The sequence below is a fragment of the Macrotis lagotis genome, chromosome 1 (genome assembly GCF_037893015.1).
Source record: "Macrotis lagotis isolate mMagLag1 chromosome 1, bilby.v1.9.chrom.fasta, whole genome shotgun sequence".
Taxonomy (NCBI): Eukaryota; Metazoa; Chordata; class Mammalia; order Peramelemorphia; family Peramelidae; genus Macrotis; species Macrotis lagotis.
Window position 1 is genome coordinate 864,984,813 of NC_133658.1, and position 15,507 is coordinate 865,000,319.

At 39.3% G+C, this 15,507-nt stretch overlaps 1 protein-coding gene across 8 annotated transcripts in view; it reads left to right on the top strand.

Moving 5' to 3' along the window:
- The window catches only part of UBXN11 (UBX domain protein 11), a 33,715-nt gene that overhangs the window by 10,109 nt on the left and 8,099 nt on the right, over nucleotides 1-15,507 (top strand). For 7 of the 8 annotated variants that reach the window (XM_074218021.1, XM_074218026.1, XM_074218020.1 and 4 more), the window contains 4 exons: nucleotides 2,152-2,252; nucleotides 2,628-2,682; nucleotides 6,693-6,772; nucleotides 8,371-8,485. In XM_074218021.1, the coding sequence (XP_074074122.1) occupies nucleotides 2,152-2,252; nucleotides 2,628-2,682; nucleotides 6,693-6,772; nucleotides 8,371-8,485 (351 nt within the window). The remainder of the gene's footprint in view (nucleotides 1-2,151; nucleotides 2,253-2,627; nucleotides 2,683-6,692; nucleotides 6,773-8,370; nucleotides 8,486-15,507) is intronic. The other variant, XM_074218024.1, reaches the window with a different exon arrangement.

Below are 15,507 nucleotides of genomic sequence, written 5' to 3' on the forward strand. Positions count from 1 at the left end.
TGGCCTTGGGCAAGTCACTTAACCCCATTGCCTTGAAAAATCTAAAAAAAAAAAGACACGACAGATTCTCCACTTGAGAAACTTAACCATGTCCTGAAGGAGAAGACACAGATACTAATAACTTGTATAATAACTGTAGATTGCTATGTGCTCTCCTGGCATTCTCCTGAGCAGATCCAGAGCTAGGACCAGCCGTATCCATAGTTCATATAAGATGATTTCACAACTTTTATTGATATTTTCTTCATGCTAGTATAGGTTGTGTCTGGGAGTACCAGCAATTAGTCTATAAATTCTACCCTCACACATGTGTATCACATTCAATATTGACCATAGTTGGGGAAGAGACCTTCAATGAGGCCTCTGCTCTAACTCTTCATAATCAGGTCATTCCCAGGCCATTCCCACTATTGAGAACTAGAACTCAGTCTTCATAAGCAATCCATACATCCCTTTCACTCTTTTGTGCTATAAGTTACTGCGTCTCTCCTGCTTGTCATACCAAGGCAGTTCCCCAATCACCTAATACCATATACAATAGGACTCTGACCACTTCGTGACCCTCTTACATACACTTACACCATGGAATGGCAGTCTCCTTAGCAATCTCCCTCACAACAGCAAGAGTTTGATGCAAAATTATCCCCATAAGTGCAACACACTTGTGTTTGTATTTACTTCCTGACCCTGCATCCCAAGCTTCTGACAGATAGAAGAGAAGATTAAGTGTGAAGGAGAGATGGAGACATAATGAATGCAATGAGACATTTTAGGCAAGAGAAGTCATTTTCATGTAGGCCATTTCAGAGAAACCTTTATGGAGGATGTAGCCTCTGAGTTTGGCCTTGAAAGGAATAGGGATCGGGGCGGCTAGGTGGCATAGTGGATAAAGCACTGGCCTTGGAGTCAAGAGTACCTGGGTTCAAATGTGGTCTCAGAACTTAATGATTACCTAGCTGTGTGGCCTTGGGCAAGCTGCTTAACCCCATTTGCCTTGCAAAAACCTTAAAAAAAAGGGATAGGGAATAGGGAAATTTAGGTAGGAGGCCTATTTCAGGCAAGGGGGATTAGTGTTCATAAAGGTAGAAATATGAAATTGGACACAACAATCTGCAGTGTAGAAGATGATAAGCCTGGATAGGCAAGTTAGATTATGGAGGGCTCTGAATTCCAGGATCATGAAATTATTCTTCATGGGGCAGAGGAAAGACACTCCAGATTTTTGAGTCAAAGGTGACAGAATTAGGAAGATTGCTAGGGGAATATAGTGTGAAGAATAGTTGGGAGAAAAGAGACTGGAGGCAGGAAAACCAGTTTTTATTATTACTATTAATTTTTCCAGTAATATGTAAAGATAATTTTCAAAAATTAATTTTTGTAAGGTTTCCTCCCTCCTAGCCTTCCTTCCCCCTGCTTCAGGATCTGATAGAAGTTTTACATGCACAATTGTGTTACACATATTCCCAAATTGGCCATACTATAAAAGAAGAATCAGAACAAAAAGGGGGAAAACCATGAGAAGGAAAAAGTAAAAAACAAATTTTAAAAAAGTCAAAATAGTATACTTTGATCTGCATTCAGATTCCATAGTTCTGTCTTTGGATATGGATGACATTTTACATCACAAGTTTTTTAGAATTGCCTTTGATTAGTGTTTTGCTGAGAAGAGCTAAGTCTATCACAGTTGATCATCACACAGTGTTGTTGTTAGGAAGACTAGTTTGAAGGAAATTATACTAGCCTAGGAAGCAATAGGAACTGAGCTCATGACTTCATTGATATTTCATGATTAAAAAATTCCCTCTCAAAAAAAGAAACACCCTCTTCCAATGTAGAGTGGCACTTCTTAGTTTCCTAGACCCCCATGAGACTAAGTGATTTGCTCAGGGTTGTGGCAGCCAGTATGTAACACTCAAGTCAATTCTATCCACTGGGTATGAGTATGCAGGAAATGATGCTGGCATTGGTTAATTGAGACTGGGGGCAAGTTAGTCTCAGGGTATCTGGGTGAGTTATTCAAAAGTTCGACATATTCTGGATGTAGAAATCTTGGGCGTTTGGTGGAGATGGGAGAATATGTGTCTATTCATTTCTTAAACACAAGGGCCCCACCTCAGTTCTTCAAGCTGTGGCCATGTCATTTTTTGCTAGGGTCCCTGCCCCAAGACATGGGTCTGGTCTCCTCTATGGTAAAGAGGTTAAATGAACTGGAAGAAAAGGTGAAGAAGCAGGCTAAGGAAATCAACTTAAAGGTACTGGATCCAGGCTGAACCAGCTGCTGTCTGCTAGATCATGGGTGGTTTCAGATGAGGCTAAAAAGGTCTTCAGCCTCTCTGCAGGAAGCCCCCAACATATGGGGTCCTGTCAGCCCAGCAGTTCAGTGGGAGGCTGGGGCATCTTCCTTTTGTGGTTTCCCTCCCCTGGGGTGTTTGGGATCCAGGGCCCCCATGACCTTGAGCCATGGCAACTAGGTTCCAATGGCTTTGTTCTGCCACTCATTCTGGAATCTCAGTTTCTATACTTGTGGGTCAGGAAGGAATCATTAGAGGCTTCCCAGAGGCACCATTCCCAGCTTCCCAAGTGCCTGGAACTAGTCTGGGGCTGATGGTGGTGCCTTGCTCCTGCAGGACCAGTGGATCAAAAGCCTCAAGTTGAAAATCAAAAGCCTGCAGCCAATTGAAGGTAATAGAATTCTCTGGACAGAGTCCTGGCCTGTCTAGCTTCCCTTCCCACTCCCAACTCCAAGCCCAGTCTAAGGGGCTCACAATTCTGATGAAGAGACGTACATCCTTGCCTTGAGGAGCTACAGGGTGGGAGGGGAGTCTGGACACACAAACCTAAAACATTCAATATGGAACCAGAGGACTATTGTGTAAAAAAGAGATGGGTTGTGCCTGCTTGACCCCTGAGGGCAGAGTTAGGAGTTACGGGAGGAAGTTGTAGAGAGGCAGATTGAGATACCATGTCAACTAAAGTTTCCTCTTAGAACATTCTAAAAGGAAAGGGAGAGAGGTAGATTTGCTTTCATTGGGAGTCATCCAGCAGAGGATGAATAATCTATTTGTCAGAAGTAAAATCATTTAAAAGATTCTTGGTAAGATGTGAGATTCCAAGTTCAGATCTGGAGCAAATGATGGGGTGGATAGGAGTACAGGAACAGGCAGCTGGTGAAGTGAAGCCACTGGGCCGTAGCTATGGGGAGCCCGAGACTCTGGGCCATCCAGGGCATCCCATAAGTCTTTCTTCTGCCTTCAGCTTAGATGTATAAATGCTCCATATGGAGGAAAAACAACTTGTCAAAGATAATCTTAAGATTTCAAAATATTGCTATCATTACAATTCAAGATAACTGCTGTCCTATTTTGTATCGCTCTAGTTAATTTTTGAACTTTGAATACTTGTATCAGCTGTGGCTCAGTGACCGAAATGATTACGTTTGCAGTCCTAGCCTTGGGAAGATTCTAAGAATCAGGTTTTGACCCAGACATCACAATTTTGATCTGACCCCACAAGAAGAAGTCTAATAGAGCTAGATCAGGGACCCAGGTGATCAAAAGCACATCCTAAATGGATTGACCAGTCTGAGAGAGTGCCATGCTGAAGCTCTCCTGTACAGTGCATGATCATGGTTGCTCTGACTTGTTAAGATTAAAATGTTATTCAAAATCCACAGTATGAGATTTTAATAATTAAATTTTCAATAAGGGGGGTAACTTTGTAACATTTAGACTTAATTGTGACTGCATTGAGATTTTGGAGACACCCTGTATAAGGAGATGACAGTGTGTTAACCACTAATAAATGGTAGGAGAAAAGTTCTTGGAAGTGGGGCAGATAACCTGACCATTCACTGTCTTCCCTGAAGAAAGCTGCCTGGATACATTATCATTTAAGATCCACATAGTTTACTTAGAATGTGTTCTCTCTCTCATTGCCGTCATCTATCCAGCTCACTGTTGCAACTCCTTCAATTATGTTATTACCTATTTTACAGTCTGTCTTTTCATCTGGGACTTCAACATGCATGTTAAGAAGCCATTTAGCAAACTGACCTCTTCACTCCTCCATTTCAGTGACCCCTTCCAGCCCCCTTTAACTCCACACCCTCATGGTCCCACATCCAGGCTCAATCATTTTCTAAACCATTTCATCTCTAAGAGCTAATCCTTCAATGACTATAACCTCAAGGAGCACAACCTCCTCTTTCCTTTCCACCCATTCTCACACACATGAGACTTACTTACTCTTCACTCTTATTATGAACTCTGACTCTCCCCTCTGTCTCTGTTCTCCCAGTCCCCACCCCCTAGAGTTTGGCTTCCCTTTTAATTTAATGCATTTATTGATTTAATATACTACTCATTTAGTACACTATTAAGCACTAGAATTCCTTACCCCTCTGACCGGTAATCCTTCTTGACCTGGAAATCTATGGGAAATAGCCACTGCCTGAGCTCCCCTCTCCTGCTCAGGGACTTGGGAAGCATAACCAGGGAAAATCTAAAAATCAAGGCAGCCATTTCCACTGTTATCCCTTTTTGATCTATCATTCCAGTTCAACCCTTGTTGTTGTTTGACACTTCTACCTTTCTCAATTTCCTATTTCTTTTGCTACAACGTCTGTTCTTTGAATCAGCCAAACATTTCTTAAGAACCTATTGTGTCCTGGGGACAGAAAAATAGCAATGAAGGAAGTAGCCCTGACCCTCAAGAGCTTTCTGGTCCAATAGGTAACTGGTGCTAGAGAACTAGAGCTCAGGGGAGGTACTGGGACTGAATATATGGAGCTGGGAATTAATCATCATCAGTGAGGGTGATGACTAACCCTAGAGAACTAATGAGGTTATGAGGATAAATTGTAAGATGGGGAGTGGGGGAAATGGAGAGGGAAGGAGAGAGACAAAGACAGAAGAGAGGGAGAAGAGAGAAGAGTGCACAGCTCAAAGTTTACAGCAGATCACCTAAGCCACCTACCTACTTCTTTGAGATCACTTAGCCCTTCTCCTCAAAATTTGCAGGTATCAACAATTATCCTTCTCCCCTCTGGTTAGAGAAAAGATATCCCTACACCTCAGTTACTAACAATGTTTTTGTTGCCAAATCTGATGTCTTTTCTCAGGCTTCATCCTCCTGCTCCATCTAAGTTAAGTCTTCCTTCTCTTAAGCTCTCTCTCTCTCTCTACTCTGGATTTTCATGATACTGCTCTCTCCTGGTTCTCTTCCTCCCATCCAGTCCCTCCTTCTCAGGCTCCTTTGCTCTCCCCCTTGTTCCTCAATCTGTCTCATTGATTCTTCATTCTCTCCCTAACCCTTTAAACCCTTCAGGTTGGTGTCTCTGAATACCTCTTCTGGATTCTCTGTGCAGACTCATTCAATGCCATGACTCCCAAATCAGTATCTCTAGTCCCAATCTATATACAAACTGAGATCCACATTTCTATCAGTCATCAGGGCACATACATTTCAACGAGCTCTTACCGCCTCCAACAAAACTTATTTCCCTCTGTAAGACATTTCCTACTTCTGGCTTCACCATTTCCATGTCTGGCACTACACTTACCTCTTCTCCCAGGCTTGTATTTCTGGAGTTATCTTTGACTCTTCCCTCTTCCTGATTTCTCATATGTAGTCAGTGACCAATTCTTAACAATCCTACCTCTTTCACATCAACTCTCTTCTATTTCAATTTCTTTTACCTAAACACAAAATAGGTAGTTTTTAGCATCCATCAAGATGATTACAACTTTCTCTCATTAGTCTCCAAGTCTGTTCTGTCTCCACTCTTTCCCGTCTCTATTTCAGTCTTCTTTCCAATGACAATAACTGCCCCTGGGGTAAATTGAGTTGGGGGATAGGGACATAGTCTGATTATAACAGCTGGAAACTGGGGCAGCCTATTCTCTAGAAGTTGGGCAGTACGGGACAGTCAGATCAGGTTGGAACTGCTGGATGCCTCAGGAAGGAAGCTTTCCCCTTCTATGGGATAGGCTCTATTTGCTAGGTTATTGTTCTTACTATTAGAATCTGCTTTTCTATATGGAGAGCTATCTGATCATGTCATTCCTTTACCAAATAATTTTCAGGGCTCATGCCTAGAGCCCAAATGAATAGCATTCAACTGCTTTTGGATCCCTCTAAAATTTGATCCCACCCATTTTTCCAGCTGAATTTCATATTAAAGCCTTTCCTGAACTTTGCATGCCACTGTTCATGATGTCCCTTATGCGTCCAGTGCCCTGTAATCTCCTCTTTGCATGCTGAATTTCTGTTCACACATTATGATTGACTCAAAATAGTACCTCTTTCATAAAATCCTCCTAATCCTATTATGGTTTATTAACTTTGTAACTTAATGTTTTATTTTATAGTTAAATACATTTATTTCTTTTTCATGTCGTAATGAAACATTTTACCAAACCACAGGCTTGGAACATAGTAATCATTTAATAAATATTTGTTGGATGAATTTATAAGTAGCAGGATTAATTCATCCCCAAATTTGAAATGAAATATGGAACTATGGTGGTGGGAGTTGTTTGGTACAAAATCTCATTCTAGGTTGTGTCTGACCCTTGAAGGTGTCTCCTTGGGCAGCACTGGAAAGCCCAGCAATGTTGGTCAGGAAAGTCACCCTGAACTCTATCTCTGCTCCAGTTGTTTGGGGGTCCCTGAACTTATTCAATCTTTTCCAGAAGATCGAAGAAATTTAAGTCCTACAGAAGAACTGGAAGCCAAATGTCAGCACCTTCAGAATCAGGTCAATGAGATGGAGGTGAGACAGATAAAGGGGGGAAGAGGTTGGGACCCTGAACACAACTGGGGAAAAAGACTTTGGAACTCAGAAGCCATGTGGGTCTTTTTCTAGTCTCCTTCCCACCTATCTATAACTCCAAGTAGACCTTCCCATCATCACTCATCCACATATAATTCAACTCCTAACTCTGAGGCTACCTGTGTAGCCTCTCTGAACCTCAATTTCGTTATCTGTAAAATGAATAGATTGAACTAAATTATTTCTAAGCTTCTTTCCATCTCTAAATCCTATGAAACTATGAAAGACCTCCTGCCTTGCTCTGTATCTCAGGCTGTATGTCACTGAGATTTATGTAAATATCAGCTGCCACCACCATCATCATTGGTCTCAGAAAGCTCCAAAGGAGACTCTGCCTTTCTCCTTGGTCACAATTTAACTGGAAGGAAGCAGTGAGATATGGTGGAAATGTCCTGGATCATAGAATCAGAGGGTCTGGATTCAAATGTTGATCCTGAAATTTGGGGAGCCCAGCGATGTTTTCAGGCCACTGAGCATCTCTAAAATGTCCATATTGGGGAACCACATTTGTGTCACTTCTCTCATTGGTATGAGGGAGGCCATGCTTTGACAACCTTAAAGCAATGGATACAGATGAGTTATTATTAGGAAATGATCACTTCCCACTTCTCAAATTGATTGCCTAATGAAGGCAGTGCCTGATTGCCAATGTCACAGCCTATTTTAGAGTCAGGAAAACAAAACCCCAAACCTCAGCCCAGGCTGCAACATCAGCAGACTCCTCTGGGTGAAAACAGCTTTAACCTTGACTTTCAGATCACTTCCTGGTGCCTCTTAAAGCCCAGGTAGCCCCTGCCCCATTTAAACCTCTGATTTGTGGCTTCTGAGAGTACCCTTTCCTCAAGGAGAGAAATTGGTGGGGGGAACAGAAGCCAATACCTAGGCCTAAAGTGGTGTGTTCTTGCTGCTCCCCACCCCCTCTCTTCCCAGTTTCTGTGCTGAAACATGATGGGAAGATAAGAGCCTTGGATTTGATTCTCAGGTCTGTTAGGAGGTCTAACCTGCTGTATGGTTGGGAACAAATCACTCCTCTTGGCTGGGCCTTAGTTCCCTTATCTGTGAAAAAAGAGGGTTTGACTGAATAGATGATCTCTAAGGGCTTTTCCAATTGTTAATAACAGCTCATATTTTTAGGCTACTTAGTGATTTACAGTGTGAAATGAATCCTTTATTTTATTTAATCCTGAGATCTAGGTGGAACAAGCATTGTTATTTCCATTTTACAGAGGAAAAAACTGAGGCTCAGAAGTGACTTGTCCTAGGTAGCACAATTAAGAAGTCAGAGCCACAGGACTTGAGTCCAGGTCTTTTGGTTCCAAATTCAGTGTCCTTTCTACCTACCACACTCAAGGCCTCCTCTCTAAAGGTCCCCATTAGGGAAACAGGATGAGGAGCCCAGGCTTCCCAGTTCTGTCTTTGATTTTGCTGTGAACTTGTTCATCAATGAATCATGAAAAGGGTGACTGCCCTGGTGTTCTTGGGAAAAGAAGCCTCACTAACGGCACTCTTCCTCTGTGTCCTCTCCTTTTCCTACTCAGCGATTTCTGAATGACTATGGACTGGAGTGGGTGGGAGAACCCTCAGAAACTGAGATGGAGATGGACACGGACATAGAGGCAGAGAAGTGGACACTCAAGAAACACTGGAAGCCAGGTAGAGTGGAGCAGGAAGTCTGCCATGGGAAAAGCTTGAAGCAGGCCTTCCCTGACTCCAAGCAGGATAAACCTGTACCTTCCCTAGGACTTAGTTTCCTCATTTTAAAATGAGGGAGTTGGATCATTAAGATCCTTTTCAGCCCTAAATCCTGTTATGATTTGGTAATCTCAAAGTTCCCTCCTGGCTCTTATTTTCTAGATTCTAAAATCCTTCCAGTTCTAATATTCTGAGGTGTCTTTCAATGCTGACATTCCATGTTCTTAGGTCTGTGTTGTCATGGTTACTGATGTTACTTCTTTGTTTTGCTCTTATACTCTTCAGTATGAGAATGGCCTTGAATCAATACTTCTTGCCCATCAAATGACATATTTTTATCTCTTGTCTGCTTTTCCTTCTGTAACCCTCCTCCTTCTCCAAGTTACCTTCCTTGGTTTTATCTTTGTCTTGACTCTGTACTCAGAACTCTTATCCTTACTTTTAAAAACTTCATTTTTGTCATTATAAAATTGACAAATATCAACTATTTATCCCTATATAAAGAACAGAAACTACATATGAAACTACCAATCTCCACTATGATTATTGTGTTTTTAAATAAATTTTAGAGTTTTCATGTAAGTTCTAAAACTACCCTACTTATCAATATCTCTGAATTTCCTTCTGTACTCTTCTATTTGTTTTATTTTATTTTTTTAGTTTAGTTTTTTTTTGCAAGGCAAATGGGGTTAAGTGGCTTGCCCAAGGCCACACAGCTAGGTTATTATTAAGTGTCTGAGACCGGATTTGAACCCAGGTACTCCTGACTCCAGGGCCGGTGCTTTATCCACTGCACCACCTAACCACCCCTCTTCTATTTATTTTAAAAAGTAATTCATGTTTGTTTGCTTTTTTCTTCTTTTTGCTTAAAGATTATTATCATTATCCTCTTCCCATTCTTTCTTCCCCCAAATAACAAATAAATGTAACCATTCAAAGCAGATCTACACATTTGCCTCATCTGAAAATGTAGGAATCTTCTTGTCTGTGAGTCCAGTAGCTCTTTGCCTAGAGATGTAAAACATAATTCATTATTAATCTCATGGAGTCATGATTTGTTATCACATTAATCAAGATTCTTAAATCTTTCACAGTTGTTTTCCTTTACAATGTTGTAGTATATAAATTATTCCAATTCCAATTCTGCTCACTTTTACTCTCTATCATTTCATATAAATCCTTTGAGGTTTCTCTCATTCTACCCTTTTTTGTCATTTTTTTATGGGGCAGTAATATTACATTACATTCATATGCCATAATTTGTTTAGGTGATCCCCTTTGGATTGTCACCTACTTTGTTTCTAGTTATTTGTTCAAACAAAAAAAATGCTGCTATAAGGATTTTTTTTATAATATATGGGTCTTGTCCTTTTTTTTTTTTTAGGCCTAGTCATGATGTACTAGAGATCAAAGCATAGTAGAAGAATTTTTTTTTAATTATAGTTTCAAATTGCATTTTAGAAAGTTCAGACCTTCTCACAGTTTTCTGAGTGTCTTTGTGTGCGTGCCCTCCTAAAGCCTCTCAGACAACTGTTATTTTCCTTTTTTGGTTATCTTTGCCAATCGAATAGTTTTGAGGTGGAACCACAGAGTGTTTTTTTTTGTTTTTAACTTTTCTGCACTGAAAGCACGCGCGCGCGCGCACACACACACACACACACACACACACACACACACACACAAGCTAAGCATTTCCATCTATACACAAAATACACAGGATTGTAAAACATCATTTTACATGTGTATGCTATTGCATGTAGTTGTAAAAGCAAATATTAGAACTTTAAAAAAATATATAATACATTTCATTCCTTACTTTCATAATTGTCCTGTTTGTGCTTCCTTCCAATTTTCATTCTGTTTTCTTCTGTGCATTTGAACAAATATTTCAAAGGCCTTTTTCTTTTTTGCCTTTTTAAATATCATTTTTGCTATCTGTTTCCCTTTCTGTCCTCCACTCCAAGTTAAAAATAGAGGAAAACAAACAAAAAAAACCTTGTAACAAATAGGTTTAATCACACATCCACACAAGTGGCCTTACCTCTCTTCTTCTTCAACCTTCTCTCCTCATTTGAGAACATGAGAAAATAAAAACCCATTTCAAACATTTATCAAAACAATCAAAACAAATGTTGTATCACATCCACTATATCCAAAAAGATAGTTGTCTCATTCTGCTTTCTTAGTCCTTTACTTTGTCATCATTAGACCTCTGGGATTTTGGTGGGTCATTCTCCTGATAAGAGCTCAGCCCAATAGTTTTTCAACACCTTTATATAGCATAATTTGTTTAGCCATTTCCCTGATTTATGGACACTCCCTCAGATTCCCATCCATTGTCACTTCAGAAAGAGCCATAAATATTTTTGTATATCCTTAGAGTTTATTTTGCTTAGCATTCATCTCCCCCTTAATCTATATAACTTTTTATTGTCTGTTTTCTCCTTTTTTCCCTTTTTTTTCTTTTGAGTGAAATAAATGTGTGTATTCCTTCTTTACGGACCCAATTCAGATGAGATTGAGGTTCAAGCAACAACTGCTCCTTGTTTACATAGAACTTGTGCATCTTGATTTTGTGAAATAATTATCACTTACCTTCCTTTCCCTTCCTCTTTCTTTCCATTCTTAAGATCATCAAGACATCAAAGAACCACTCCCCAAGCCTTGTTTAACTTTGACTCCCACCATGAACCCTCATGATGACGCTATTTGTGTCCTCTTCCCCATATTTGAATACTAGCAGTTTATTAATTATAATTTTTCATTCATGTTGCCTTTTTTAGACTTCACTTCTTTGCAGCTCTGGTCTTTCCATCATGAATGCTTAAAAGCTTAATTAAAGATGCATTTTTTTCTTTAGATTATACATCCAAGTTTTGCTGGCTAAGTTATTTTTGGCTGGAAGCCATATCCCCTTCTGGAAAAACCTGAAGGTTTGCTGCTTTATAGTGGTGGTTGCTAAATTATGTGTGATCTTGATGCTGGTTTCTTGATACTAGAATTCTTTCCATCTGCTTACAGAATTATTTTTTTTTTAATCTGTAGGCTCTGGATTTTGGCTATGATATTCTTAGGAATTTTCATTTGGAAGTTTCATTCAGAAATCTTTCTATTTTCACTTTTCCCTCTGGTTCTAAGAAATCTGGGCAATTTTTTTTAAAGATTTCCTGAAATAGAATGTCTAGGTCCTTTTTTTTTTTTGTCATAGTGTAGATAGTCCAACAATTTTTAAATTTTTTCTTCTCATTTTCTATTCTTTTTTTTTGGCTATGAGACACTTTATATTTTCTTCCATTTTTTTTCAGCCTTTTGATTTTGTTTTAAAATTTCTTCTTGCGTCATGAAGTCATTGGCTTCTATTTGATCCATTCAAATTTTCAGGAAGTTTGTTGCATGGGCAAAGGTTTTGGGTTTTTTTTTTAGGTTTTTGTAAGGCAAATGGGGTTAAGTGGCTTGCCCAAGGCCACACAGCTAGGTAATTATTAAGTGTCTGAGACCGGATTTGAACCCAGGTACTCCTGACTCCAGGGTCAGTGCTTTATCCACTGTGCCACCTAGCCGCCCCTTTGGGCAAAGTTTTGAATCTCTTCTGCCAAGCTGTTAATTCCTTTTATAATTCTTCCTTCCACAGCTTTCATTTCTTTGCCAATTTTTTTCTCAGACATTCTTATTCTAGTTTTTAAAAAGTTTTTTGTTTGCTGTTTGTTGTTACCTTCCTAGCTGTGTTTCTTTTCTTGTAGACATTTTGAAGTTAAGCTTTTCTTCTATGTTTGTGTCTTGAGTGTCCCTACCACCATAATAGATCATAATTAATTTTCTAAATAGTGTTTTTTTGGTTTGCTCATTTTTTTTGATCAACTTCCTGACTTGGGACTTGGTGTTTGGACTGGGTTCTGTGTCATTTCTATTGCTACATTCTTGGGATATAGAGTGTTGTGTTATTGCAGGATCTTAGGGACAGTCTGGGAAAGTGCAAGCTTTCAGTTGCTCCCAAAATGGTCTCATCCAGGACAAAGTTGTGATTGCTGCCCTCTGATCTGGGCTCTTCAAGTTTCTGACCTGGGTTTGGGTGTGAGTAAGAGAAGATGCTGCTGTACCTGCCCCTATCAGTCATCTTGGAAAGATCTGTGGGTTCAAAGTGACAGAATTCTAAGCTTCCCCTTTGGTCTAGGTTTCCTGCTTTGAGTATTTGGTAGGGTGGCCTAGACACTAGAAGTGAGAATCTGCTCTGAGCTTAGGGAGTTTGGCTTCTGAAATGCCTCCTTTCCCAGTTCACTACCTAGGGCCCCCCTTCCAAGGCCTGTACTCTACTGTGGCCCTACCATGCCTAGGGGTCACAGGCCCCTGTCCCAACCCTGTTTCCAGTCACTGCAGCTTCTCTGCCACCCTACACTGACCTTGGTGGGACAAAAGACTCACTGTGACCTTTTTTCCCTTGGATTTCTCCACCAGGATTCAATATGGTACATTTTATAGCTATGTTTGGAGGAGTTGTGCTTCTACTCTGCCGTCTTGGCTCCTCCATTGGTTCCTATTTACCAGCATTCTCTGAAATTTTCTCTCTCATCATTTATTATAGCACAATAATTATAGCACTGTGGTATCATGCCACAATTTGTTCAGTCATTCCTCAATAGATAGGGTAACCAGATGGTGCAGTGGGTATAGTGCCAACCCTGAAGTCAGGAGAACCTGAGTTCAAAACCACCCTCAGATACTAGCTGTGTGACCTTGGACAAGTTACTTAACCCTCACTGCCTTGCATTCAGGACCATCTCCAGTCATCCAGACTCCCATCTGGCCAGATTGTTCTGGAGGAGAAAGTGAGGCTTGGTGACTTAGCACAGTCCCTCTCACTCAAATCCAATTCACATGCTTGTCATGGCATCACCTTCCTGATGTCCTGGTTTTCTTCAAGAATTAAGGACAAAATAAAGAATTAAGGACAAACAGGGGCAGCTAGGTGGCGCAGTGGATAGAGCACTGGCCCTGGAGTCAGGAGGACCTGAGTTCAAATCCAATCTCATACACTTAATAATTACCTAGCTGTGTGGCCTTGCGCAAGCCACTTAACCCCATTGCCTTGCAAAAAAAAATGGACAAACATCATCAGACAAGCCTTTAATTTCTGTCCTTTCAGGATTGCTTTTGATTATTCTCTAATACGAGGGTATCTTTCCTCTTCACCTCCCCCTCCAACTGCTATCTCCATTTATTTCCCCATTGAATTCGATAAAGTTCTATAAGAAACTATGTTTCTGTGTGTATGTATATATGTGTGTGTACAATGTAGACAGTGTATTTTGCCATTCTTTGTCTGGTTTGGATAACAGTGAAGCGCATCTGAATTCCTGGTCTTCCATATCCCTTTTTCTATATTCACAGATGCTATTTATCACATGCCTTATAGTAAGTTTCTCTTCCCTTTTTCCTTCTTTCTACATAAGGTTACCCTCCCTTCCTTTTTTTACCCATAGAATAGAACCAGTCCTTCCTCAGGTCTTCTGCTTTTATTTAACTCCCTCACTACCCTTTGAAGATATCAAGATTCTGAGGAATTTTTCCTTACTAGAATATTAACAGTGAATCATCATAAAGTCTTCCACAGTTGCTCAAAAAAATTTGCCTTTCTAGGTTTCTCTTGACTCTCAAGTTAAACACATTCCTACAAATGCTAGTCTTTTCATTAGATTTGCTTGGAAATTCTTGATTTCATTAAAGATATGTTTTCCCCTGTAGGCTCATATTCAGTTTTCTTTTTAAAGAATTACTTGTCTTTTGGAATACTGTATTCCAAGATTTCTTCTCATTTATAGAGGAAACTGCCAGATATAGTAGAAACTGATCATAATACTGTTCCTTTATACTTTAACTTCTTTCTGCCTTCTCGAAGGATTTTCTTTGATGTAGATTGACTCTGAATTTTGGCTATGATATTCCAGGGGATTTTCCTTTTTATGATTTCTTTCAGGTGATCAGGGGATTTTTTTCCTCAGTTTTACTTTGCCTTCTAGTTTGATTAGATCCAAGCAGTTTTCATTTATGATTTCTTGAAACACAGTGTCTAGGTCTTTTTTTTGGTCATTTTTTTAAATAAAAATAATTCTTATCAGTTGGGTGGCATGGAACCATAAATAATTAATTTAGGTTATACTGTCATAATAATATTGGCACAGCCTAACCATGAACAGTCAATATTTCTACTTAATTTAGGTTTGCCTTTATTTCCATAAGAACTATCTTATAGTTGTGTTTATTCCTTTGTGTCATAGTAATTACACTCAGAGATATTTTATATATTCTGTAGTTATTTTGAATGCTCTGCTGGGTTTTGTTGGTAATATACAGAAAGACTGATGATTTTGAAGGTTTATGTTATTATCATGCTATTTCACTGAAATTATTGTTTCACTTTAATTTTTAGTTGATTCTCTAAGCTTTACTTCTCATCTGTAAAAAGTGACCATTTTCCCCATATTGTCTATATTTATTTTCTGTTTTCTCAGAATTCTCATTTTCTTATTTTAGAACTATTAGCAGGATTTCTAGATAATACTAGGGCTAACAGTGGGTAATTTTGTCTTACCCCTGAAATTGCAAAGGCCTGTATGTTTCTCCATTACAGATAGGGCTAGTTTTCTCCTTTAGATAAATACTATTTCCTTTAAGAATAGTCCATTTATTCCTGTGTTTTTTAAAAAATATAAAGAAATTTTTTTATCAAAAGTTTCTACATCTATTGACATTATTTTTATTGCTTTATTAATATAATCTATTATGCTTATAATTTCCTCTGTATCATACCAACCTTGTTTTCCTGGCAATAGTATATAAATTTTAAAATGTATTGTTATAACTCACTTAATTCCATGTTTTTGGGTTGATATTCATTAGCAATATTGGCTTACAGTTTTTTCTTTGCTCTGTCTAACTCTAGTTTTGGTACCAGGCACCATATTTGTCTCAAAGGATTTTCTTAGGAT